This window comes from Poecilia reticulata, chromosome 13, assembly GCF_904066995.2.
Source record: "Poecilia reticulata chromosome 13, P_reticulata-male-v2, whole genome shotgun sequence".
Lineage (NCBI taxonomy): Eukaryota > Metazoa > Chordata > Actinopteri > Cyprinodontiformes > Poeciliidae > Poecilia > Poecilia reticulata.
In genome coordinates, this window is record NC_088842.1 from 32,318,468 (window position 1) to 32,343,032 (window position 24,565).

At 40.6% G+C, this 24,565-nt stretch overlaps 1 protein-coding gene across 4 annotated transcripts; it reads right to left on the reverse strand.

The window, feature by feature from the left end:
- Nucleotides 1–631: 631 nt before the first annotated feature.
- On the reverse strand, nucleotides 632–22,866 carry ccdc9 (coiled-coil domain containing 9). Of its 4 annotated transcripts, none has more exons than XM_017308350.2 (14): nucleotides 22,762–22,866; nucleotides 16,046–16,093; nucleotides 15,804–15,908; nucleotides 14,528–14,677; nucleotides 13,367–13,735; nucleotides 12,484–12,567; nucleotides 12,235–12,399; nucleotides 11,960–12,144; nucleotides 10,823–10,884; nucleotides 9,684–9,804; nucleotides 9,125–9,278; nucleotides 8,415–9,039; nucleotides 7,599–7,754; nucleotides 632–1,916 (listed from the first exon to the last, which is right to left on the reverse strand). In XM_017308350.2, the coding sequence occupies exons 2-14, from the start codon at nucleotides 16,046–16,048 to the stop codon at nucleotides 1,912–1,914; spliced, it is 2,184 nt and encodes a 727-aa protein (XP_017163839.2). In that variant the 5' UTR covers nucleotides 16,049–16,093; nucleotides 22,762–22,866; the 3' UTR covers nucleotides 632–1,911. The 4 variants fall into 4 exon arrangements, with proteins under 4 accessions (XP_017163839.2, XP_081470717.1, XP_017163840.2 ...); XM_081614591.1 differs by lacking the exon at nucleotides 22,762–22,866 and adding an exon at nucleotides 17,118–17,139; XM_017308351.2 differs by lacking the exon at nucleotides 22,762–22,866 and adding an exon at nucleotides 16,798–17,109 and having other exon boundaries at nucleotides 13,367–13,732.
- Nucleotides 22,867–24,565: the final 1,699 nt, after the last annotated feature.

Genomic DNA, 24,565 nt, shown 5'->3' on the forward strand with positions numbered 1-24,565 from the left:
ACTTAATTAATTTTAAATAAATTAAACATCCTAAAAAGCACGTCTGGAGATTTTTCATGCAACCGCTTAAGTTTACTTTGTGCAATATTAGAAATGGATGAAATAAATGCAAGTAGTTTAATTAATTTTCTAAATAAGAAAAAACACTATATTACCTGAAATGCAATATACAAATAGTCAATGATTTGTTGCAATATGCAGTTTAAATATGTTTCTGACATCAACATATGAAAAGCTGATCTGATCTGGTGATTAAATTTTTCTAACAACCAATATTAATCGGCTACCAAAATGTCCAAATAAGATATTTTTTAAAAATTTATTTTCTTTTTTACGGAAAAGTAGATGCAAATGATCGATTGTAAAGTTGATTGATCATATAAATTAAACATGAAATTATTTCAGGGCATAAAAAGAATGTTGTGGCCGTCTTTGGTACTCATCTCACTCTAGCCGCTGCTTGGATGATGGAGAGTTAAGATGTTTTCTTCCACTAACGGGAGAATCGTAGTTTGTCGTTATCGTAGAAGAATAACAAGTTTTATCATAAAACTAAAGGAATCAACTTTACATGCTGGATTTAGCAGAAACACCTGAAGAACATAAAAAAAAAACGAGAAACTGCGACATCTTTGAACCCAAATTCATGATTTTTATTCATCAGATCCCGGACACAAAGACTTTAAAGCAATCAGTTTGTCGTTTTGTCCTCAAACGCCACACAGCTGCTCAGATAAAACACCATTTACAGACGAGGAAAAACTCAAACAAACCAACTAAAAACCCTCTTGGTCTGCTGAGGTATGAGGGGAGAGACAAAACACACATACTGCATCCGAACAATACATCCTTTTAAGGTAACTTAAAGTATAAAAACAAACTTTTAGGCAGTGTTGTTCTTTGCATCACTGTGGCAACAAACTCAGACACAATTCATGGATGAAGAGAAAAGAGGAGCTGGTTTAAAGCAAAACATGATTGTTCAAAATTAAAAACATGATTTGATATGATGCAACATTTAATTTAAAAAAAACAAACTTGTTTGTTACATGATGTAGTAAAAACAGACTTTATGATTTAAATCCAAGCAACACAATAATCAGCATTTCAGACTCGGACGCCATGTTGTCTCCATGAAGTGTTTCTATCAGTTTACCGCATCGTTTACGTTCAAATCCTTCCAATCACTGAATCTACTTTGATTTTATTTACAACACGGGATTAATGAGTCAGATTCCCTTTACTGTAGATTTAAAACCAACAATCACGCTTTAACCTGAGAGCGAAGCTTTGAATCAACTAGCTTAGCATCGCTAGCGGCTGCAGGTGACGTCACCAAGCCCGACTTTTCTGCAAAATTGTGAATTATGCAACATAATCTGGTCATTTCTAATCTAAAAATCTGAAATTAACTCACTTTGATGAAAATGAGGTTTGCCCTCCGACTAGATTATCACGTGAACAGAAAAGGTGGTAAAAGATGCTAAAAATGCTCCTTTTTACAGATTTCAGTTCCTCAAAGAAATTTGAAGTGGGAAAAAGATGAGAGCAATTAAAAATTGTAGTTTTAAAACCATTATTCCATGTAATAAATGTGAAAAAAACAGATTATTTTAATAGATCTGGGCTCGTTTCAACAAGCCACAGCCAGACTTTAGGTTGACGTCTGGTTTCTCTCTCACTGGAGGAAGAAATCCTTAGTTTTTGATGAAAACTGAAGAAACGGATGGAGATGTGACCAGCGATGCTTCGGTGGATCAGGATGATCCAAAGTCTTAAAACCAGCTGAGAGCGACCGGTTGGTCCATGCGTGTAAAGCTCCGTCACTCCTCTTCCTCATGATGATGATTAAAGTCATATTTAGATGTAAACCTCGGTGCCGCCGATGTTTCGCTCCCTCTCCTGTCCGTCTCAACCTGTAGGTAGAAACATGAAGAGAAGGATTAGATGGGGAGAAAAACTCAAACGGACTCGAGCCGCGAGACTCCAGAGCAGAAACGATTAATCAGATTAATTATCATATTAATCAGAGTGATTGTGATTAATCAGATTTCTTGTGATTAATCATTACAATTGGATTAATCATGATTAATGCTATTAATAAATGCCAATTCATTGGTGATTAATTGGATTGGCAATTTGCTGAAAGAACAACAAATTCAGGGCAGTAATTCCTGTACAAAAAATACATACATTTTGTAATTAAGATAAAAAATAATGTTCTACCCAGAACTCATCAAGAGGCAGTTTTTGCTTCTCTTGGTTCAAATTCTGTATAAAAAATGTATCAAGCAGCTTCTGCTATCAAATGAATCTGTTGCTGTTAATGACCAAGTGTTCACTAAAGGAATTATGTTTATAAGCAATATTTGTTGTGTTACTTAAAAATTAATTGCATTATTGGTTTACTTTCATCTTTAAATGTATTTCTAATATTGTATAAAAAACACTCAAGAGTTTCAGGAAAATTCTGCACAATGTGCCAAGTTTATTTATCAAAATAATCGATTAATGGTCAGAAGGATCTACATCTTTAAGACTTTTTAGTTCGCTTTTTTTTCCGATGAACATTTAGCTCTACTTTAGGCGGGAATCACCATAGCAACCAGTGTCTCCACTGCTGAAATTGGATTTGGAGCTATATTGTAGCTTGTGCTTTTTATTTTTATTCCTGAAAGTTTTTTTTGTGTGTGTGTGTGTGTGTACATTCGCCTGTCGCCGCCAGATTGTTGAGCAAGGAGCCTCGGAAACATGACGAGATTTAATTCGATCAGGCTTGAAACGCCTCCCTGGTATCGGCACCATCGTCGCTCCTGCAGGCCGCAGCTCATTTCCTCCAAAGGAGCCGTTTAAAAGCTTTAATTGTGCCTCTGATTTCCCTGGTTTCCTGATCCCCACCCGATCGCAACACACACAACATAACACACACATGAGCTCGTCTGACTTCTGCTGGAAATCACACACCAGTTACCAGAAGCGTAAATGCAATCAGCCTCCCTCCTTATTCCAAAGAAAATAGAACGATGGCCGTCTCAACCACGTTACGGTGTTTTTGCCAGTCGGTAAAGATCGAGTGAGCTGATGGAAGAAAATCAAAATGGCTCCTGAAATCAACAAGTGTTTTAGTTATTTAAACCCTACAAAATGATTCAGACCTGAAGATCCAGTAATTTAGTTTTAGTTGTTTAAAAAAAATAAATCAAGTTGAAAATAAAACTAAACTAATTTAAATGTGTAACTTTCACATTTCATGGTAATTTATTGATACATTTAAATTTGACATATTGTCTAAATACCTAAAATATATTTGTAATAATCAAAATAAATATTAATTCAATTATCTAGAATAGGGCTGCACAGTGGCGCAGTTGGTAGAGCCGTTGCCTTGCAGCAAGAAGGTTCTGGGTTCGATTCCCGGCCCCGGTCTTTCTGCATGGAGTCTCCATGTTCTCCCTGTGCATGGTGGGTTTTCTCCAGGTACTCCGGTTTCCACCCACAGTCCAAAAACATGACTGTCAGGTTAACTGGCCTCTCCAAATTGACCCAATGTGTGAGTGTGTGTGTGCATGGTTGTGTGTCTCTGTGTTGCCCTGCGACAGACTGGCGACCTGTCCAGGTGACCCCGCCTCTCGCCCAGAACGTTAGCTGGAGATGGGCACCAGCAACCCTCCTGACCCCACTGAGGGACAAGGGTGCAAGAAGATGGATGGATGGATGGATGGATAGAATATCTTTAAAAGGGACCTATTATGCAAAATTCACATTTTGGACATTTCTGTGCTTTCCTTCAGGTTCCTACTGCTTCTAAAAAAACACTCAGCTGTTATTTGGCAATAAGTTCATGTTCTTTGGTGTCTGGAAAAAGAGCCCCTTCAAAAACCTCACAAATGAGCAGGCACTGTGCCGTTACCTAGCAACCACAGGGGAACTCCGCCTCCTGTTACCTAGCAACCCAACCCAAGCTCCAGTATGTTTGGTGAGCTTGTTTTACCGCTGTACACTGCAAAAACAAATAAACTTACCAAGAATATTTGGTCTAGTTACTGGTGTAAATATATTAGGACATTTGAAATAAAACAAAACCAACTTACAAGCAACTTCATCAAACAGGAGCCGGTTTAGAGTCAATAATTACTTAATATTGATGAAAAAGTTTATTTCACTTATAGCAAGACATTTTTCCTATTTAAAAAGTGAAATAATTTGGCAGCTTAACAATAACATTTTTATAATTTAACGTTTTTATATCAGTATTAAGGAATTGTAGACTTAAATTCTGTTTCTTTCGGAAAGGTTTCTTGTGAGTTTTGTCTTATTTAAAGTGTACCAAGACATTTGCATTGTAAAGTAGATTAAAATGCTTTGTAAGATTTTGTGTTTTTGCAGTGTACAATGGCTGCTGGAAAATACATTGTAGAAACTACTTGCTGCATTCTTGTTTGTTGTGAAGGGGGCTCCACTTTTGCTTTTCAAAGATGTAAAGTTGTGTGGTGGTGCATCTGTTTGCAGCTACTTTCATATGTGAGTGTAAACGTGGAGTTGGGGGCGTGGCCAGCAGCAGCTTAATTGGATTTAAAGTGACAGAGGCCCTAAAACTGCTCAATCTCAATAAACAGACTAAACTCTGATCATCTAAGAATTATTTTATGCAAAAAAAATATACAACATGTTTTGTATAGGGCTGCACAGTGGCGCAGTTGGTAGAGCTGTTGCCTTGCAGCAAGAAGGTTCTGGGTTCGATTCCCGGTCTTTCTGCACGGAGTTTGCATGTTCTCCCTGTGCATGGTGGGTTTTCTCCAGGTACTCCGGTTTCCTCCCACAGTCCAAAAACATGACTGTCAGGTTAATTGGCCTCACCAAATTGCCCCTAGGTGTGAGTGTGTGTGTGCATGGTTGTGTGTCCTGTGTTGCCCTGTGACAGACTGGCGACCTGTCCAGGGTGACCCCACCTCTCGCCCGAAACGATAGCTGGAGAGGCACCAGCAACCCTCCCGACCCCACGAAGGGACAAGGGTGCAAGAAAATGGATGGATGGATGGATGTTTTGTATAGACCGTAAACCTACCATAACCTGTTAAAAGAAGCATAATGGGTCACCTTTAATCATTTCTTTGTCCTTACATATAAAGCTTTGCACTGTGGTGTCGCGGTATGGGACCAGCCGGTACTTCAGGGTCGGAGAGCGGGACTGACCCTGATCTAGTCTAGATGACGGTTTTGGTCTGGAGATTCCTTCACAGCAAATCGACTCCTTTTTTGGACAAGCTGCCGTCAGAGCTGACAGGAGCTATTTTAGACCCGACAGAGGAAACAGAAACAGCAGCTAAAGACGACGACTCTGAATCTAAAGCCGTTTCATGTAAAGTGAATCTGTCCGTAAAATATAACTATCTATTCTGTATTTCAACTGAAAGTAAAGAAATTATATTTTTCCTGAACACGTAAATGGTCAAAAAATTATTCTTGTAGTTGAGTAAATTCACAGAAAATGAAAGCTAACCTAAAACAACGAGGGAAACGTCCGCTTCACATTCCGGCTGCTTTCACACCCGATATTCTGGTCGACTCGCTTTTATTTGGGAACAAAGTTGCAACATTTGCTCCATTTTCAGTTGCTGTGGTTCCATTTCTCTCTAAACCGCGTCAAACCAACCGAACCCTTTGAGGAACCTGTCCCCCTCCCCGCCTGTGGGGGCGCTGCACCAACAATCACTGAAGAAAACGACAAAAAGCTCAGAAGAAAAACAATGAGCGCAACTTCCTTCTCCAGAAAAACATGAACAAATCAAAGTTTAGGAGTTCTCCTTTGTTTTTGGCTAAAAGCCAAACTAGCGTTAGACTCCCGATGTATCGGCACCAACATCGGAATCGAACAACATTATTCATTTTTTAACGTATTGGTCTGATAAAACTGGGCCGATACCAACAACCGATATTAAATCCATCTTGTTAATATCAGATATCGAATTCGGCTCAGATTTTCATATTGATGCACATGTAACAAAAATGTTTTTGATTCTTATTTTAGCATCTTTAGCATTTGCTCTCAGGGTGGAGCTTATAAAGGATGTTATGTTTATAATTCTACTCATTTTTAAACACAAATGTAAAGAAAATTAAATTTTTACTTTATTTTCTAGTCATTTTACTTGAATTTTTCCTTATTACTCATAAAAACCAGTAGGAAAGGCTCATTTGGTTTCTGATTCATGTCTTTTTAGTTTTTCTTTTTTATGCTGCAAATATGTAAAACCGAACTTTTCCATTAGCTTAAGCGACGACACAGAGGACAGGAGCTAAACGGCTGTAAATAGAGGGATAATGACTGCAGCCTGTGGTTTATTCACTTAGCTCCACTTTCAAACCACAGCGCTGAGACGACGGAGAGCTGCTGAGGAAATGTGAGCAGATTATTGATTCCCCTCCCCACTGCAGCCGCTCTGCAAATGGACACGCTAACGATTTATGGAAAGCATCGGGACTCGAGTAGCTCACACACAAAAACGAGACAATAACGGGGAAATTACCAATAAAGACGCTCGTTTCTGAACGATAAACATTTAAACGAAAAATACAGGAAGCACCCAGTAGATTTGATTCAAAACATGCAGGCTTGGTTTTATTCTGAATTGATTCAAAGGTTTAAAGGTGAGCATCCTAATAAAATAGGATATGTTTTATTGATCCCGAGGGGAAACTGCTTATTAGTTGACAAGCTCTTAAATATTAATAATACAAATATAATCATAAGCAATACAATTTATAAAATATGTATCTAAGAGTGATGCAAGTAATTTAAACATGACTGAATGCAAATAAATTAATTTATTCAGGGGTTCAGGGGTGTCCAGACTTTTTACAGAGTAAAAACCAGCATGTTGAAATCACTCAGGGGCCAAAATGTATTTGTACTTTTAAATTAAAAATGTAAAATAATAATTGCATTTTAATTTAAAAAAGGTCTGAAAAATGTCTAAAACTTGTTTCCTATCAATTTTAGTTTTTTCCCCCCAGCAATAAAAAATGAGAGCCGAGCTTGAAAACTACAAAATGTATTTAATTATTGGATGTTTTACCATTTTTGAGTAAAAAGTAAAAAGGAGATTTGTTGTCATTTTTACTGACATTTAAAAAAAAAAAAAACACTTATTTGTACAATTTGTTATTGAAAATGTCGTACAAAAAAACAAAAAGCTTCCGTTTGTTGACATTTAAATAATTTCTAATCTAAGTCCAGGGGCCGCACAAAAATGCAGCAAGGCCCGCAAATGGCCCCTGCGCCTCACGTTTAGACACTTGTGATTTAATCCCTTTTTAATGCAGGAAAAGATGAGAGGAGTTTATTTAATTCCCTTTAGGATATTTTTGAATTGAGTTTCATCTGATTATTGGGCTGATTCCTGTTTTTATTGACTCCATGTCACTGTGGTTATTGTCGACAGTTTTTACTCTCCGTATATTCTGTGAACTTGCTGTCTGTTTGTTTTATCCCTCATTTCTCAAGTTTCAACTGTACGTCTCTTAGTTTCTAAGTCTTTCTTTCTGTAACATAATTTGCCGTTTTGGACTCTAATGAAGTCAGAGAAAAGCTTCCCAACCTGATGACGTCTGATCCGAGGAAAGTTCGGCTTCGGCTGCCGGGGCGTCGTCGCTCCCAGCGGCCGCCATGTTGTCTTCGTTCTCTACCGGCGCGTCGGAGGAAATCTGTTCGCCGTTAACGGGCTCGGCGGGACGGGGAGGGTCCGACTGACCCTCTGACAGAGAGACACGGAAAGTGGAAAACAGCTGCATAAATCACACAATCTTATCTAAAACGTGGTCAGGACGGGAAATTAGTGCTTAATTACAGGAATAAAGTCGTAATTTTAAGAGAATTAAGTCGCACTGATACGACGATAGTCGTAATATTACAAGAAAAAAAAATCAAAATAATGAAAATAACATCAGAAGTCGTAATAATACAAGAATAAAGTCATAATGATAGGAGGAAACAGTTTGTAATATTATGAAGATCGATCCAAACAACCTCCTCCCTGATGCACCAATCAGAGCCAGGAGGCGGGGTTTAAGGCTGTCAATCAACCTCGTGTACCCTGCTAAATGTGCTAATGGCTAACTGGCATTAGCATTCATGACAGGTTCTGATATTAGAAAAGAGAACAAGAGGGAGCTTGTGAGCAGCACATACATGAGGTTTATGACAGCATTAAGACCCTCCTCTTGCCTCTGATTGGTTGTTTCTAGGCAGAGGAACTCAGTTTTTTTTCACTGATTGTCTCAAATTCAAAAATACTTTTTACTCGAAAGGGAAATGAAATAAAACTCGTATTTTACTGTCCCAACATAACGATGGTTTTAAAATCTTAGTAACTTACTGCAGCTTTGATGTTCTTCATGTCGAGTTGATGTTTTACCTTCTGATGGAGCAGGAAGTGGATTCTGGTTGGTCGTCACGGCGACCTCATCGACCTCAGGAGCAACAGAGGGTGGGGCGGGGTCCGAACCTTCAGATGGAGGTTCTGAGGCGGTCTGTTCCGGTTCCGACTCCGTGACGTTCTCCTGGGTGTCCGCTGCAGGAGCAGGTTCATCCGCGGGCGCCCCGCCCGGTTCGCCGGCGCCGCCATCTTGGCTCTCCTTTCTCTGCGGCGGGCTGGACTCGGTGCTGGAGGGCTTCAGCGGGCTCTCCGCCCCCATGCTGCTCCGCGGCGACTGCATCTCCATCTCCTCGCCCCAGTCCGACACCGGGTGGTGGCCGTCCAGGCTGAAGAACGGGCTGAGGGGCTTCCCCCCTTCTGATGACTCCTGGGCCGCCGCCGCAGCAGCAGGAGGAGGGATGTGGACCTTCGGCCTCGGCGCCCGCTGCTCCTTCGGGCTTCCTGCCGTTTTCTCCTGCAAACGTTGTTTGGCCGACGGAGGAGAGACGGCTTTGCTTTTGTCTTTTTTCTCCGAGTCGCTTTTGTCTCCAGCTTCCTCTTCTTCGCTGGCGTCCTCCCACTCATCATCATCGTCTCCTGCCTCGTCTTTGTTTTTCTCTTCCACCTAAAAAAAAAAAAAAAGAAGACAGAGAAATTAGGGATAAAGTTTAGCTTCATGTGTACGATTAGCTCCAGCTGAACCCGCTCACCTTCGGCTCTTTAGTTTCAGCTTTGGGTTTCTCTTCTTCTTCTTCTTTCTTTGTTTTCTTTGCTGTAGTTTTTACCTCTTTCTTGGTCTTGTCCTCCTTTTCTTTCTCCTCTTCTTCTTCTTCTTTCTCTCCTTCCCAGCGATTGTCGTGCATGCTGTCAATGAGACCGGAAAGGAAACAGTTAATCACCGTAAGCGCCGCAGCATTAGCTTCTGCTAAATGCTGTGTAGGTGTAATGCTTCAGTGTTAGCATAACTAATGTTTTAGCATTGCTAAATGCAAACAATTTAGATTTTGTTAAATAAAATTCTTAATTTTTTCCCCCATACAAAATACCCTGGAACTAAGGCTGCGTTCACCAGATTTAGCATCTTTTATCAATGTTTTCTGCTCCTTGTCCCTGAGGGCGGCGTAAGATCAGAACCTTCAGATGGAGGTTCTGGTCGGTTTGCTCTGGTTCTGATACCCCCTGCATCACCCCGCCACCACCATGCTCAACACTGGAGGTTTGTGTTTGCGTTGACATGTTGCGGTTGGTCTGGAAGGTTTCTGGACTCGCCTGTAGCTCTGTCTCTGTCCTCGGCCCCGTCCTCTGCTCCGGTCCCCGCGGGGCCCCTGGCTCCTGCCCTGGGACAGGAAGTCGCCAAATGTTGGTCCTCTAGGAGGCCGCTTGCTGTCGTCTGTTGGAAATGTTGTAAATATTACAGGTAGATATAACAGAGGAGCTCATTTATCATTTAGTGCTTTGGCTAACTTTAAAAAACATGAAAGTAGTTAAATGTTCATATTCATGCTCTTATTTTGAAGTAGGTGAAGACCGTTTAAGGTGCTGTTCCATTTCCTGTCCTCACATCGTTGGGATGTGGAGCAGCAAATGCCATTTATTCTGTACCCAGAATGCATCAGTAAACAGCTAAAAACCTACTGACGTCCTGCTGGTTGCTGACTGAAGCCGTATTGTGGTTAGCTAGGCAACATCAGCAACAGAGCTAGCAAAACAACAACTATAAAACTGAAGTAATGAATCTGTTCCAAAGAATCACTTCCTGAAACGCAAACCGTACTGAACGGTGTGGAACAAATGGTCCTGTTAAGTTGTGCTGTTGACACCAGTGGGTGTAAACATGGTGGAAATTAGCACGATAGCATTAGCTTCTGATAAATACCATGATAACGTACAAATTTAGCATTAGCCTTGGTGTAGCTCTTTAGCATTAGCTTCTGCTACCATGATAGTGAATACGGTATTGGTGTAGCGCTTTAGCGTTAGCAGAGCTAATGTTATAGTGCTGGTAAATGGTGATATTAATATATTTCCCCTTTTTAAACAATCTATCATAAACTGAATACAGCGGGCTAATGTGAACCAAATCTGATTTTCTGATGGTTTTACCCTCTTTTATGGCGACGTTAATGAATGTGAAAGCATCGGTTTGACAGGCGACGCTAGTGATGGACGCCACTCATCATCAAGCAGAGAGGAAAGAAGCCGGCGTCTTTTATAAAAGCTCCTCCGATAACAGAACGACTGAAGCTCAACGCTGAGGCTCATTTGGGCCGTGGGGAAATACAGCAAGCGTTTACATAAGCAGCTTAATTAGCTGGAGGAAGGAGATGATGCTGTCTGATGTGTGAAGCTGCTAGGAAGTGTGTATGTGATGGAGGGTCAAAGGCAGCAGCCTGTTTGGGTCGACTCGCCTCTCCTGCCACCCTCCTCTGCCGTTACGCCCTCTGCAGCCACAAACGGATCCTCCTTGAACCTGAAAACAAAGCCACAGGGGGAAAAACAGACGTTTCAGCTTCATTTACTTTATGATTTACTTTGGGTTAGGAAGAATAAACCAGACTGTCCCTTAATGAGGGAACTGCACGGCTACACAGCGAGGGCAACGCGACACTGCAAGACCACCGCGCTCTTTATGACCTACACGACCTTTCTAAATGAGGCTGGATTAGCAGAACATTTAGAAATCTCCTTCAGCAGAAAAACACTTTGTTCTCTACTGAACGCCGTCCTCCTCGCTACTTTTAGCCCGTTGACATCAAACCAGCAAATCTTATTTACTTTCAAACAATTCTCTGCTGTTTTATAGCTTTATAATTTGCTCATGTGACATCAGTCACCACCAGTGTTTTATAAGCCTGGCGGGTCACCAGGCTTTAGCTTTAGGCTAAAGTTTGTTTATTTATTAATAGTATGTTAATTTATACATCAGTAACAGACAGCAAAAGATTATGGCCACAAGCCGAAAGCAATTCTAGGAATAAATAAAAACTAAAATTCATTTTTATTTTGGGGCGTATTCTGATCATGATGTCCTTAAAGGGCCTGATTTACAAACCCACTTATAAATGAACAATAAAGAAACACTGATTGTATGTTTCCATGGATTTCAGGTGAAGCTCCTCCATGTCGTGGTAGCATCTTGTCTGACATGTTTTCCTTCTCGGTCTCGTTCGGACCGATCCCGACAGCAGCCATTTTGCTCATGTAATCTCACACATTGGTCAAGAGCATCAACGTATTTTCTTCTTGTTGGTTTGGGTCCACCATGCTCTGTGATTGTTTGCCTACTGAGATGGATTACTTCCAGACTTGTGGCAACAATGAATTAGTGCGAAAAAGTGAGAGGATTTGTTGATTTTGTGTGAAATTGCAAAACAGTGTAAACAAATAAAAACTGTTTTGATTTGATTGACAAAATAATCTGGAAACACACGACTGTTATGTTAAAGGTTCTATTTATGCAGAGCCCTGAGGGCCACATGGAAAGCGACGGCGGGCCGAATTCGGCCCCCGGGCCTGCAGTTTGTCACACGTGGCGCCGTTCTCACATGCTGTCGGTCTTCTGCGCGTCCCACTCCCGCCTCCACTGGCCCGTGGCGTTTCGGTGGCGAGCCAGTCTCTCCTCATCGATCTGCTCGCGCTCCTTCTTCCAGCGGAGGTACTCGGCTCTCTCGCGGCCGGTCATCGACATCGTCATGTCCACAGAACCGCCTTTCGGACCCGGCCGCCGACTCTGCAACAGAACCGGCGGAAAGCAGGGCGGCGTTAAAAAAATGAAACGTTTCTCGCTTAATCCCGGTTTAGGATGGCCTGAACGACTCACGGTCCACTCTCGCTCCAGTTCGTGTCCTGTCTTCACGTTGTCAAAGTCCAGCCCTCCCCAGTTCCGGACATGTCTCCTGCTGCCTTCTTTCCGGTCATTGTCCGGAGCCGGACCCGAACGCCTCGGGTCGTCCAGAAAATTACGGATGGGCTTGTCTCCATCCACCTGAACGGAGGAATTGGAAACCAAACCCTGTAATCTGTGACTCAACAGAATAAAATCTGAGATTACGTCGGGCGGCTCGGATACCCTCTGCCCTCGTTCGTACTCTGCTATCCTCTCCATTTCCTCATTCATCTTCTCAATGTTCTGCCGCCTTTTCTCCTCCCATTCCTGTCCAAAAAAAAAAAACCAAACATCAGACATTTTACAAATGCAAAACATCATCATTCAAACAGGAAGTAAAATATATTTATAAATATTTAGATTCTGGGATTTTTCTGTGTATCTGGGTTAAAATAACCAGATTTATGCTGTTTTCCACCTAAACTGGTTCCAGTTTATAATAAAACTTCCACTATGGGTCAGCTAACGTTTTTAAACAGCTGTAATTTAAAACAAAGGTTTTTATGGGATAATTGCATTGGATTTGGATAAAATATATTTTATCTATTTGTTTTGTTATCAGTTTGAAAATTACTCGTTTTTTTCCATAAAAGTTTAACGTGTTTCTTTATTTGAAAACCTTAAAAAAATACATATATAAAATCCTTCAACCGCTAAAATCTGATGCCACGCAGTTTTTGTTTCCATCTGGTGATGGAGGAAGTTGCTCTCAGTGCCTTCAGAGGTTTTTGTGTCGTTTCCTTCAGTGGTTCTGGGTGCAGCGCCCCCACAGGCCAGGAGGGGAACAGGCTGGTTTGACTTAGAGCCACAGCAGCTGGAGGTGGAGCAGATGGTGGAGTTTGGTCCCAGTAGAACCGAGTCTACCGGACCTTCAGGTTGGGAAACAGCCTGGTCTAAGCGGAGATCAGTTAACCAACTGGAACCAATTTAAAATCAATAAACCATAAACTGACAATTAGGCATAAGTTAATCATTAGTTTACATCAAAGTCACAACCTCAATATTAATGTCGTCTCATGTTTTCATATCTTTGCATCCATATAAATAAACTTTGCCCTTTTCTCACCTTTGACTTTCTGTCCATTCCTCCTGGTGTACCTTCGTCTCCGCCTCCACTCCCTGCTCCTCCCTCTCTGCCTCCTCCTCCTCCTCCTCCTCCTCTCCCGCCTCTTCCTCCTCGTCTTCCTCCTCTCCGTCCCTGGCCGCCTGGCTCAGCAGACTCTCCCTCCCTGGGAGTTCTGGTCTCCCAGTCCATCCTCTCTTGGCGCCCTCCTCCCCCTCCTCCTCTCTGACCGCCTCGGCCCACTCTGCCCGACCCCGTCCTCCTGGGGGGGCTGCGGCCATCGCTCTGACCTTTAGGACTGTCGCTCTCCTCTGACTTCTTCCGGCCGCGAGGTGTGCTGGGCTTCCAGTCGTTCACAACTCTCTTGTCCTGCTGCAAACACACAAAACACAGGAACAGATGAGTTCAAACATTTATTTTTGGATTGTAACGGTCGCAGACCCCTGGTCTACCAGGTCCAATAGACACAAATCAAATCTGTCTGAACTAACGCCACACGGAGGAAGTAAAAATTCAAACTCATTTGCTGATGTTTAGGAAACACAAGCCTCATTATGCTCCAATTGTCCAGACCAGGTGGCCCGTTTTCTCCAACCACAGTGGATTTCAGACTCATTTCAGTAGAGAATAATTTCATAACGTCCATAAACAGGAAGGAGGAGAATAGCTCAGCTGGAGCAGAAGTGAATTTCCCAGAATAAATCAGTTTGGGTGAGCCTGTGGTCTTTTAATCTGTTTTATCCACATGACTCAACATCATTACATCCTCTGAGGTCTTCCACTCCGACCCACTGAACCTTTTCAAATTTGCTTGTGAAACTAAAATAACTAAATATTCCAGACATCAGCTTGTATTTCTCTTTATAAAACATATTCAGTCAGTATTGAGCATCCAATGCGGATATGTAAAAATCACCATGAGTTTATTCCAGGCAGTGGCCACCAGGTGGCAGTGTTGGGAAACGAGCTGCAGCACTAACACTGCAGGAACATTTTGAGATTTTGCTTTTGTACGTGATGCACCGTTTTTTGTAATCGTAAATCATGGAATTGTTCTTAAAATAAAACTATTGAATCGTTGATTTATTATTATAAAATCACTGAATTATTGCTGTAAAAAATCTAATAATTTGTGGTGAATAATGTGAACCAGCTGCGCCTGACCCCTGCCGGTTTGGACAGATCCACTGTGACCGTCAGGTTCTCCTTCTCCGTCTTCCTCCTGTCCGCTTCCGGCTCGTGTGTCCGGGGTTTCCGGGGCGTCGTCACGGCGATGCCTTCCTGCTCCGCCTTCTTCTTGTCTTCCTCAATTTCCTGTTGGGACCAACATCAACATTACAACCCCACAGAAAAACCGTTAAACAAAATGTATTCGTTTTTTTAAATGTAAACCTTCATGAACTACAAAAAACATGTCAACCGATAGTTTTAACTGAAGCTTAAATGTTTTTTTACTGCTGGAATTAAATCTTGTTTCATAAACTTAGGTAACCTAAATTCACAGGTTTTTTTTAATAGCACATAAAGTTTCAAGACAAAGCTTGTTAACTACATACTTTGTATGAGATGGTAATGTAGAATTTAACAAAAAAATAATCAGTTTAATTAATAAAACTTACAATAAACCCACATTAGCAGAAAAAAAACAGTTTTAAATTAGAGCTATAGCTAAATATTACTTTAGTAATTGATTATTCCGATGATCAATCAATTTATCAGATAAAAAAATGGCTCATTCTGCAGATTTTTTAAAATATAAGACATATATTGATAGATGAAAATAAAAAAATGTAATAAAACGTTAACACATTTTATTTCATAAAATTCAATAACAGCATTCCTTTTATGAACAGCTGATCGTTTGTAGCCAAGAAGGAATCTGTAGCTGGAAAAACAGGAATGTATATGAAAAATATATATATATAGACATTTGAGGCTGCACAGTGGCACAGTTGGTAGAGCTGTTGCCTTGCAGCAAGAAGGTTCTGGGTTCGATTCCCGGCCCCGGACTTTCTGCATGGAGTCTCCATGTTCTCCCTGTGCATGGTGGGTTTTCTCCAGGTACTCCGGTTTCCTCCCACAGTCCAAAAACATGACTGTCAGAATAATTGGCCTTTCTAAATTGCCCCTAGGTGTGAGTGTGTGTGTGTGTGTGCATAGTTGTGTGTCCTGTGTGTCTCTGTGTTGCCCTGCGACAGACAGGCGACCTGTCCAGGTGACCCTGCCTCTCGCCCGGCACGTTAGCTGGAGAGGCACCAGCAACCCTCCCGACCCCATTAAGGGACAAGGGTGTAAGACAATGGATACATATAGACATTTGAGACTTAAGTAGGTGTAATTAAAGTACTTTAATGGCCTAAAGTTAAGATTCTAACTTTGTAAGAGTCTGTATAAACCATGACAATATGTGGTATGTTCACATTAAATAGTTTCTCCCTACCTGGTACCTCTTCACCAGAGCTTCGTTCTTCTTCCTCAGAGCTTCAATTCGTTTGTCCAACTCTGCATCTTTCTCCTCCTTCGTCTTCAGGTCCACTGCTGAAGACTGAGACGAAGAGGAGGAGGAAGAGGAGCGAAAATAAGTGAATTATGAGACAAAAACTTATCCTAAAATACAGTTTGTAGGGATGGATTTTCATCCATCGTATTCAAAGTTAATCGTTTTTTCTTCTCTATACTTACCATAGCTGCCTTGGACTTTGCCTTCAAATACAAGTGAAAAACTTGGTTCTGTAATGTAAAAAATTTAATTTTAAAACCCTATTTCATTTAGTTAACATTATAAGATATAACCTATCATCTTGGCTGTCATCTCATGTACATCGGTCCAATATGCCGGAGGGCCAAATCTGCACTATTTTTCAACTGCAGTCAGGGACCAAACAAACTCATTCTTAGGGACACAAATGGCCCCCGGGGCTCCACTTTGGACACCCCTATGTTTGATCTAACTAGGTTAGATGCACATTTAACGAATGTAGTTAATGGATACGTTTTATACTGAAAGAAGCAAATTTGGAAAAAATGTCTGAATTGGTTGTTTTGTAATCATTCATTTTAGCCACTTAAATATTAGATATATGAGTTTTCATCCAGGTATACACACAGCAACCCACATGAATAAATCCTTCATGCGTTTCCAAAGCTTCTCTAAGCGTCTTAGAGCTGCGCTCACATTCAAAATAACCGAGCCTGTAGGATCACACACAGACTCTAACAGGTGCACAGCCTCAATAAACCCGTGTTTTATTCTTAATAATCAGTAGCAGTAATGTATTTGTTTGTCTACATGTAATTCTGGCAACATGAGCCATGTCTGAGCAGTTTCAAACCGCCAAACCTCCATTTAAACCAAACGCAAACATCAGCAACAACGACAAATGGCAGTTGACACGCGTTTATGTCTTTAAAAATCACGCGGTATTCATATTTACCTTCTTTAAGGAGCGTTAAAAGGCAGCTAAATGCTCCTCAGTGTCTTCATTATTGGTTATGAGCTAGCTTCTGCTAACTTCCTGCCAAATAATGACCCGCTCGGCAGATTTAAAGAGGCAGTGCTATTCGTTAGCCGCCCGGTGATACAAACACGGACACTTATTACCGCAACGACAGAAAAAAACGGACTGTTTCAAATTAATTTGAACGGTTGGAAACAAATATAAAAATTATGAAGACATTTAAAAAAAAATTAAGCTACATGTAATGATATATTTTAACAACTAGAGGGCGGAAGAGGCTAGCTACTAAACTTCACCTGACGAAGCAACGGTAGTCTGGTTAAAAGGTGCCGCCCAAATTCTTAAAGGTATATACACCAAAAAAAATGTCTGATACACAGAAAACCTACAATTATTTTAGTTTTTAAAAATTCAGCAAAAGATGGAAAAATGGTTTAAAAAAAATTAAGCAAAAACTCCAAAGAAGCAGAATAGCTCGCTCTTAATGTTTAATACTAACAATCACAGTGCACAAAACATCAACTCTGTAAAAGTGAGAAAAACATGCAACACCATTGCAGAGCTGCAATTTTACTTAATCAGATTTAGTCATCTTTATTTGACAAGTTTTAGCACACAAACAGGGAATATGACTTCAAATAAACTATAAATATACGCAGTCTTTTCTTTCTTGTAAATATGTATGTACACCGTTTCTATGTACAGTATTTTCCTGAGCACTCTGACTGTTAAGTGTTTATCATAGAGACAGTCAGGCACAAAGAGATGGTTTCTGTTATTTGTAAAAGTGGCACATTTTAGCACCACCCTGAAGGTAAAAAACTAAACAGTTTGTGTCCAGGAGGTGTGGGGTCTGCAGAGATGCTCAGGTGCCCTTTTCCTTTATGCTAATGAACACAGGGGAATTGTAATGTTGTAGCCAGTCAGTTAAAAACAAATTCTATAGAGAAGAGAAAAAAACAGACATATAATTATTCTGAGAACATATTTTTCAACATAACAGAAAAAAATGTAAGCAGAAAACGTAACAACGTCCAACAATTTCTTTCTAGTATGTAGCTGTTGTGAAGTTGTGCTGCTAGTTCGCTATCAGATCGATAGCAGGTACGGATGTTAGCACACAGATAGATAGATGCATTTGTAGCACAGAAATAGCTCATATCACAAAGGACAACAGTATTTACTTCTGTCACAATGACTAAGCCTTTTTCATTAGTCTCCACCTGGAGGGATGATGCACCTGTTGTTAGTCTAATCAGCCTGGACAGAGAAAACCACAAGGTGGATAAAGCTGATTACTCGACTAAATGGGATTCAGTACAAAAAATAGATTTTTCAAAAAACATCTGCAGTATTTTAACTTTCACAGCTTCAAAATGCCATTTATTTACCTCTCAGCAACAACGGCATCTCATGTAAACAACCAGGCCAGACTATCATGTGGCCCAGTTCCAGCAGGGACAGTCAAAACAAACAGCTAGCTTGTTGTTAGGCAGAGCACTGAGTAATGACCACGCAGGATTTGCTAATCGCCTGATAAGATCTTGAAACCAGAGCTGCTGTTTCTGCACCATCATATCACGAGAAGGACACTGAGGAGACCTGCTGCCTGCGTGCAGGTGGAGACAGGTGGAGACAGGTGAGGGGACGTGTCAGACAGCAGCATAGATTACTCTGATAAGACTATTGTCACTGACAGAAGCCGGGTTTCCTCCAAATGCAAATGAATCCAACACAACCACACAAGGTTTCTAATTTAAGCTACATGCGTGCGTCAAAATTGTTATGCAAGACTTTTCTTTAAAGTCGATTAAAGTACCCACAAATTGTACTTAAGTAAAAGTAGCACTACTTCAACATATTTTTACACGAGTACAAAAGTATTTGTTAAAAAGTCTAGTCAAGTACTGAGTAGCTGATCAAATTATCAGTCATTTAATATTTTAAATTTACATCATCAGATGGGCCAGAATATAAAGTTAAGTGGAATTTTTGGTATTTTAAGAACAAAAATGATAATAATTTGTTAGTTTAAGTAACAAAAAAATAACAAAATCAGGAAAAAAAAACTTTTCTAAATCAGTTTCTTTCAATGAAAAACTTCAGAAACTATAACAGAAACTGCAGGTGTGTGTCTGAGGCTGGTGAATTTTTGGTTAAAACATGTTTGTTTTTCATTCAGTGGGTAGAAAATCCAGAAATTTTACTCAAGTAAGAGCAAAAATCCTTCATAATAAAATTATTCAAGTAAAAGTAAAAACTGCAGTGTAGTAAAAATACAACGGAAAGTAATTTTCCCCCCCAAAAAAGTTACTCAAATAAATGTAATTGAGTGATTGTAACTAGTTGTACTAGTTGTAACTAGTTACTACCCGATTCTGAAGTCGTTTAATGTAACTTTTATTAAAAAATATGTCTGTTAAAACTGTCACCAAGTTGAAAGGCAGACAATCTGTGAATTAATCAATCTTCTAACACAATAAAAAGATTTATATCAGTGAAACTTAAGTAGATATTTTGCTCATTTTGGAAAGAGGAAGAGTGAAGCACATTTATCTGCCAACCACAGTCTGCTGCAGATGAGACACAAACTGCTCATATATGGCTTTACATAATCCTCCTTTAAAAAAAGAGGATTATCCCTCAACAATGTAACGTAATAATGACTTGTTAAGGTGAGATTAAACCTCATGACACACAGTTATAGGAAACATGGAGTCTCAGTGACAGGGAATACATGAAAAGTGATGTAATGTTTAGTCTGATGCCTATTTGAACAAATAGGCATTTTTAATGCTTCTGTTTCCTACTAGCTTAAAACGGACCCAGTTAAAAATGGGAAACCAGTGGACCTGTTGACATTAGCTTATGCTAATAACCCCAACCTCCAATGCTAACTTTGACCGTTACTAGCCATGTAAGCAGGTTGCACAGTGGCGCTGTTGGTAGAAGGTCCTGGGTTCGATTCCCGGCCCGGGGTCTTTCTTTCTGCATGTTCTCCCTGTGCATGGTGGGTTCTCTCCGGGTTCTCCGGCTTTCTCCCACAGTCCCAAAAAACATGACTGTCAGGTTAATCGGTTAAATTTGAGTGTGTGTGTGTGTGTGTGTGTGTGTGTGTGTGTGTCTGGTTGTTGGTCTTGTCTGTCTCTGTGTTGCCCTGCGATGGACTGGTGACCTGCCAGGGTGACCCCGCCTCTCGCCCTTTGACATCTAGATGGATGGATGGATGGATGGATGGATGGATGGATGGATGGATGGATGGATGGATGGATGGATGGATGGATGGATGGATGGATGGATGGATGGATGGATGGATGGATGGATGGATGGATGGATGCCATGTAGACTAATAGAAATGTTTTTTGCAGCAGAGGAATTGCAGCGTTCCAATAAAATGCCACATCATGCGGCTACAAAACAATCTAACTCAACTCTAAAATGTTTCCTTTTGTAACTTTGATGAGTCTTTATTAAGGATCTTCTGTTCCAAATGTCTTCTGGCATTTTAGGATTTAAGTTAACAAAATTACCCAGACAAAATACAGTGATTTGACATTCAAGACATTTTTATATTTTAAGATTCCTTCACATTCATTTTCTCTTTGCTAAAGCATCAACAAAGCCCAGTCAATTGTAAAAAGACTTTTTGGATCAAACTTGGTGTCTCAGTTGACAAAGCAACTAAAGCTTTAATCCTTCTTGCTCCTGACTTATTAATTTGGAGGCTTATGTCGCCCAGTGAGGCAGGTCAGCGAGAGTACATGCATGTCGGATTAATCACGGCTTAATTAACCTGCAGCTCTGGTTTGAAACGGTGCCCTGGTGGAGCCATGTGGATCCCCTTTCAGCCTGGATACAGGGCCTGGGTGGGCGGACCTGATGAGCTCATTGTTGTCAGAGCTAAACAACGGCCTCCCCAGGGACGACACGAGAACCCCCGAGTGTCCCTGATCACGCAGCGAGGAAAGTGATGGTGGTTTCGCCTGTTGATGTAAACAAGCAGCACTCTGGGGTTTAAGTCACCAATATCAGCGACTGCACCATGTGTCACCGGGCAGATGCTACGGATGACGACTTCACTGATGAAGGGGGAAGTCAATAAGTTTCCTCTGAGAAATCTGAAAACTTTCCAACATCACTGACCTTCACTTCTGCCTTACATGGCGTCTGGCTCTATGGATACTCAGCTGTTTCTCTATTTATAGCCCAGTTAGGAATAACTAGGATTCACACACAAGAAATAAAAATGTCAAACTGATCAGAGACATGATCAATCATGTCTGTACTGTCAAACAAGACTTTAGAGCTGAAAAATATCATTACCATTGTAAATATTTTTACAGTCTTGGGTTGTTTTCCTGCCTCATAGTCCAGGAGATGATTGGGGACAAAAATGGCAACATTTGCTACATTTTCAGCTGCTGTGGTTCTTTCTCACTGCTCAGAGTTAAAACAAGCAAACGCTTTGGAAAACCTGTTCCCCTTCTCGCCTGTGGGGGCGCTGCACTAACAACCGCCCACTAAAACCAGGATCATCAGGGCTGAACTGATCTGAGAGTCTCTTTGCTGCGATGCCATAAAATTGTGCAAATTGAAATTATGAAAATATTGCCTCATGGAAACACAGCAATTTAGAAAAGAAACGTCTTTCGATAAAAAAAACTTTGCAGAACTGCAATGGGAACTCTTTTGGATTACACGAGTCACATGATCAACAGCGGGATGTTACTACTGCAGAAACGATGAAGAAGACAACAGGAAGTGATCAGAAGATGATGGTTTGTTTTTGTTTTTCTCTGGCTCCACCAGAGCTCTGACAGCATCAGTTCATAGAAAGCTGTGTGCCATTCCAACGTGTTGAATTCGCTGCTTTTCTGCAAAATGGCCGACTTCAGTTTCCCCAAAACGCCAGATATGTAGCCGCTCCCAAGTAGCCGGGGTTTGTCGCTCCAATGCCTGAATGAGACGCCAACATCTCTTCTGATGGCTGAATTATTAATATATCTGGTGTAACTGCTTACATCTGTCGCTGTCATGATGTTTAATGACTCATTCATGTGTGATTTTTATTTAATTTCTTATTTAATGGAAACACCGCAATTGCAAAATTGTGTTTTCTTTTATGTTAGCAGAATATCGATAAAGATTGGCCACATTTGTAAAGGAAACACAGCTACTGTTAAGACTTTTCCAACTTGTGTAAATCTACAGCTTTTTTTTTAGATATTCACTGAATTTCTGGGACTTTCCTATTGATCTGAGCGTTGGGTAATCAGTGCATACTGCAAAAATAAACTTCCAGAATAATGACTAACCAGAGTTAACTGGCCTTGAGCTCAGCAAGACTTAAGTAAGTAAGTTTCTACTGTCTGAAAGGCTTGTGTGGTCTAGATGCAGAATGAAGAAATCAATAATCAAAAAGAAATTAAGCCCAAAATCCAATTATTAGTTCAGAGGATGTGGAAACTGTGAGGGAGGAATTAGAAAGCCAAGAAGATTATGTAAGAAAGATCAAAGGAGAACTTAACATGAAAAATACAATTAATGCAATCCTACCAAAGAAAGATTTGACTAAAATAAAGATTAGATGAAGGCCAACAGGTGCAAACATGCAGCAAATGGTGAGACACGTGAATGATTCAAACTCCAAAATGCACAAATACAACAAAAATTTCTGCAAACAGAAAATTGCTGCAATCACAGAAAATATAAGCAAAAGGGAAAGTTCTGCAGATATAAAAGGTGCCAGATAAAGCCGGAGGGCCGGTCTGATGGGACCGTTTGGACCTGAGATAAGCCGAACCGAATGATGGGATATTTCATATTCAAACCAGAAACAAGTCATGTGCAAACGGCCATGATGTGCTACAGATGCACATTCCTCCACGCTGCGGTGACCCGACCTATCACAACAGGGATCCGTTTGGCTGACACACTCACATGCACAAACACAGCAGGTCCATCTGTCCAAATGAATGAGGTAACGGAGCCGACACCTTTCCTCTCCCCTCACAAGAACCGTCCGCCAGGTTTATTCACAGCAAAATCTTTATTGTTCTGCAATCAGTGAAGAAGAACCATTTCAGTTTCACACCCAGTAATCTCTTTAAAGAAAGTCAGGAGAGTCAGATTAGGCACTTTTAGACAGAAAGAATTTTAAATTTGTTCCATATTCACTGTAATCTCAAGTGAAATTTATTTAAAAATGTTTTAACATGTTGTTAATTTACATTTTTTGTGAAGATTTTACTTGAGATCATGTTGCAGACCTAGCAGCTCCCAGGGGAGAAAGTAGGAAACCACCTGAACTCCAGTCCGTTTCTCTAAAAAAGTCCGGTTCGGTTGTTGAGGTGTGAACGCTAATCGAACTCCGGTCCGCTTACAAACCTTCGTCTAGGTTCCGTTTAAATGAACTCTGGTTTGGTTTGAATACATCGGTGAACGCCAAGCAGACAGGAGACCGCTCAGAAAGCAGGAAGTGAACTACGGCGCAAAGCATTCTGGGTAAATACAACCAAAACAAACGGTCTATACATTACTAGAGCCTTTTAAGGCCACTGTAGATAGAAAAAAGAGTAAATTTCTACCAGAAAACTCTGAAAGTTTGAGATTTAAGAAGTTTCTAGAAAAAACTTCTGAATTTTTTAAAAGTCGAAATTTTGTGAGAAAAATTCTGAAAGTTTTAGATTAATCTCAAAAATGCTCGAGAAAAAGCTAGGGAACTTGCTTTTTCTTTTTAAAACTCGATAACCCGTTCAGAAATTTCCTTATTTTTTAAAATAAAATATTTCTCAGAATTATAAGAATAAGAATATTCTCATATTCTTATAAGAATATTCTTATTGTATTCTTATTCTTGCGAGAAAAATAATACATTTTATTCTTTTTCTCGCAAATTTTAGATTTTTCAAACTTTCTGAAATTTCAGATTTTTTTCTGAAATTATTTTCTGAGTTTTCTGGCAGAAATGTACTCCTCCTTTATTTCCCTCTATCCACAGTAGCTCTAATATCCTGTCATGCTAACTTCCTGTCTCCACTTTTGCAAATATTCCATCTGATAGGACAACCTGCTGACGGCGAGCGGCGGCACCTCTGCTGCCTCCTCAGCTGCTAATTACCACAACGCCAGGAGATAATTAGTTTAAAGCAGGTGAGGAAAAAGAAAAGAGGAAGAAATTAAATGTAAATGCAAAAATTATTTCTGCAGACTTTTACACAGACAGAGGGAATCACCAACAAGGCCAAATATTTGTCTTATAAGCCAGAATGAATGAATGAAATGGTGAAACATGAGTTAATATTTGAGTAAAATACACATTATTCTCTTTCAGAGATTACAGCTGGACTACACCCAGTCATCGGCAGGAATGGGGGGGTGAACAACATGAGGTCATTGCTGCAGCCCAAACAGAGGCTCAGCTTTCAGCCAAGGTGACAAACGCCGAGTCTGTCTGCTTTGGTTACTGCAAGGCAAACAGCAGCTAAACACACACGGCGGGGATTCCTCAGCAGGGCGGGCGATACACTCATCATGTCTCACACGGGCCGACAAATCCAGAAAACCTCAACAGGGAGCAACGTTAACCAGACCAGTTCAAGGCTGGACTTTAAAAGACTCAACAAGAAACACTGGAAATGCAGAACTGGCACAAAGTATCAATAAATATTTTATTTCAGGAATTAACATGTGAATAAGAGTGTGTGTGTGTGTGTGTGTGTGTGTGTGTGTGTGTGTGTGTGTG

What these genes read in the sequence shown, in the direction of transcription:
- ccdc9 (XM_017308350.2), bottom strand. An exon ending in GAATGGACAGAAAGTCAAAG is followed by an intron (nt 12,568 to 13,366) that starts GTGAGAAAAGGG and finishes TTTTTTGGACAG; the next exon opens with GAATGGGAGGAGAAAAGGCG. An exon ending in GCGCAGAAGACCGACAGCAT is followed by an intron (nt 10,885 to 11,959) that starts GTGAGAACGGCG and finishes CTTTGTTTTCAG; the next exon opens with GTTCAAGGAGGATCCGTTTG.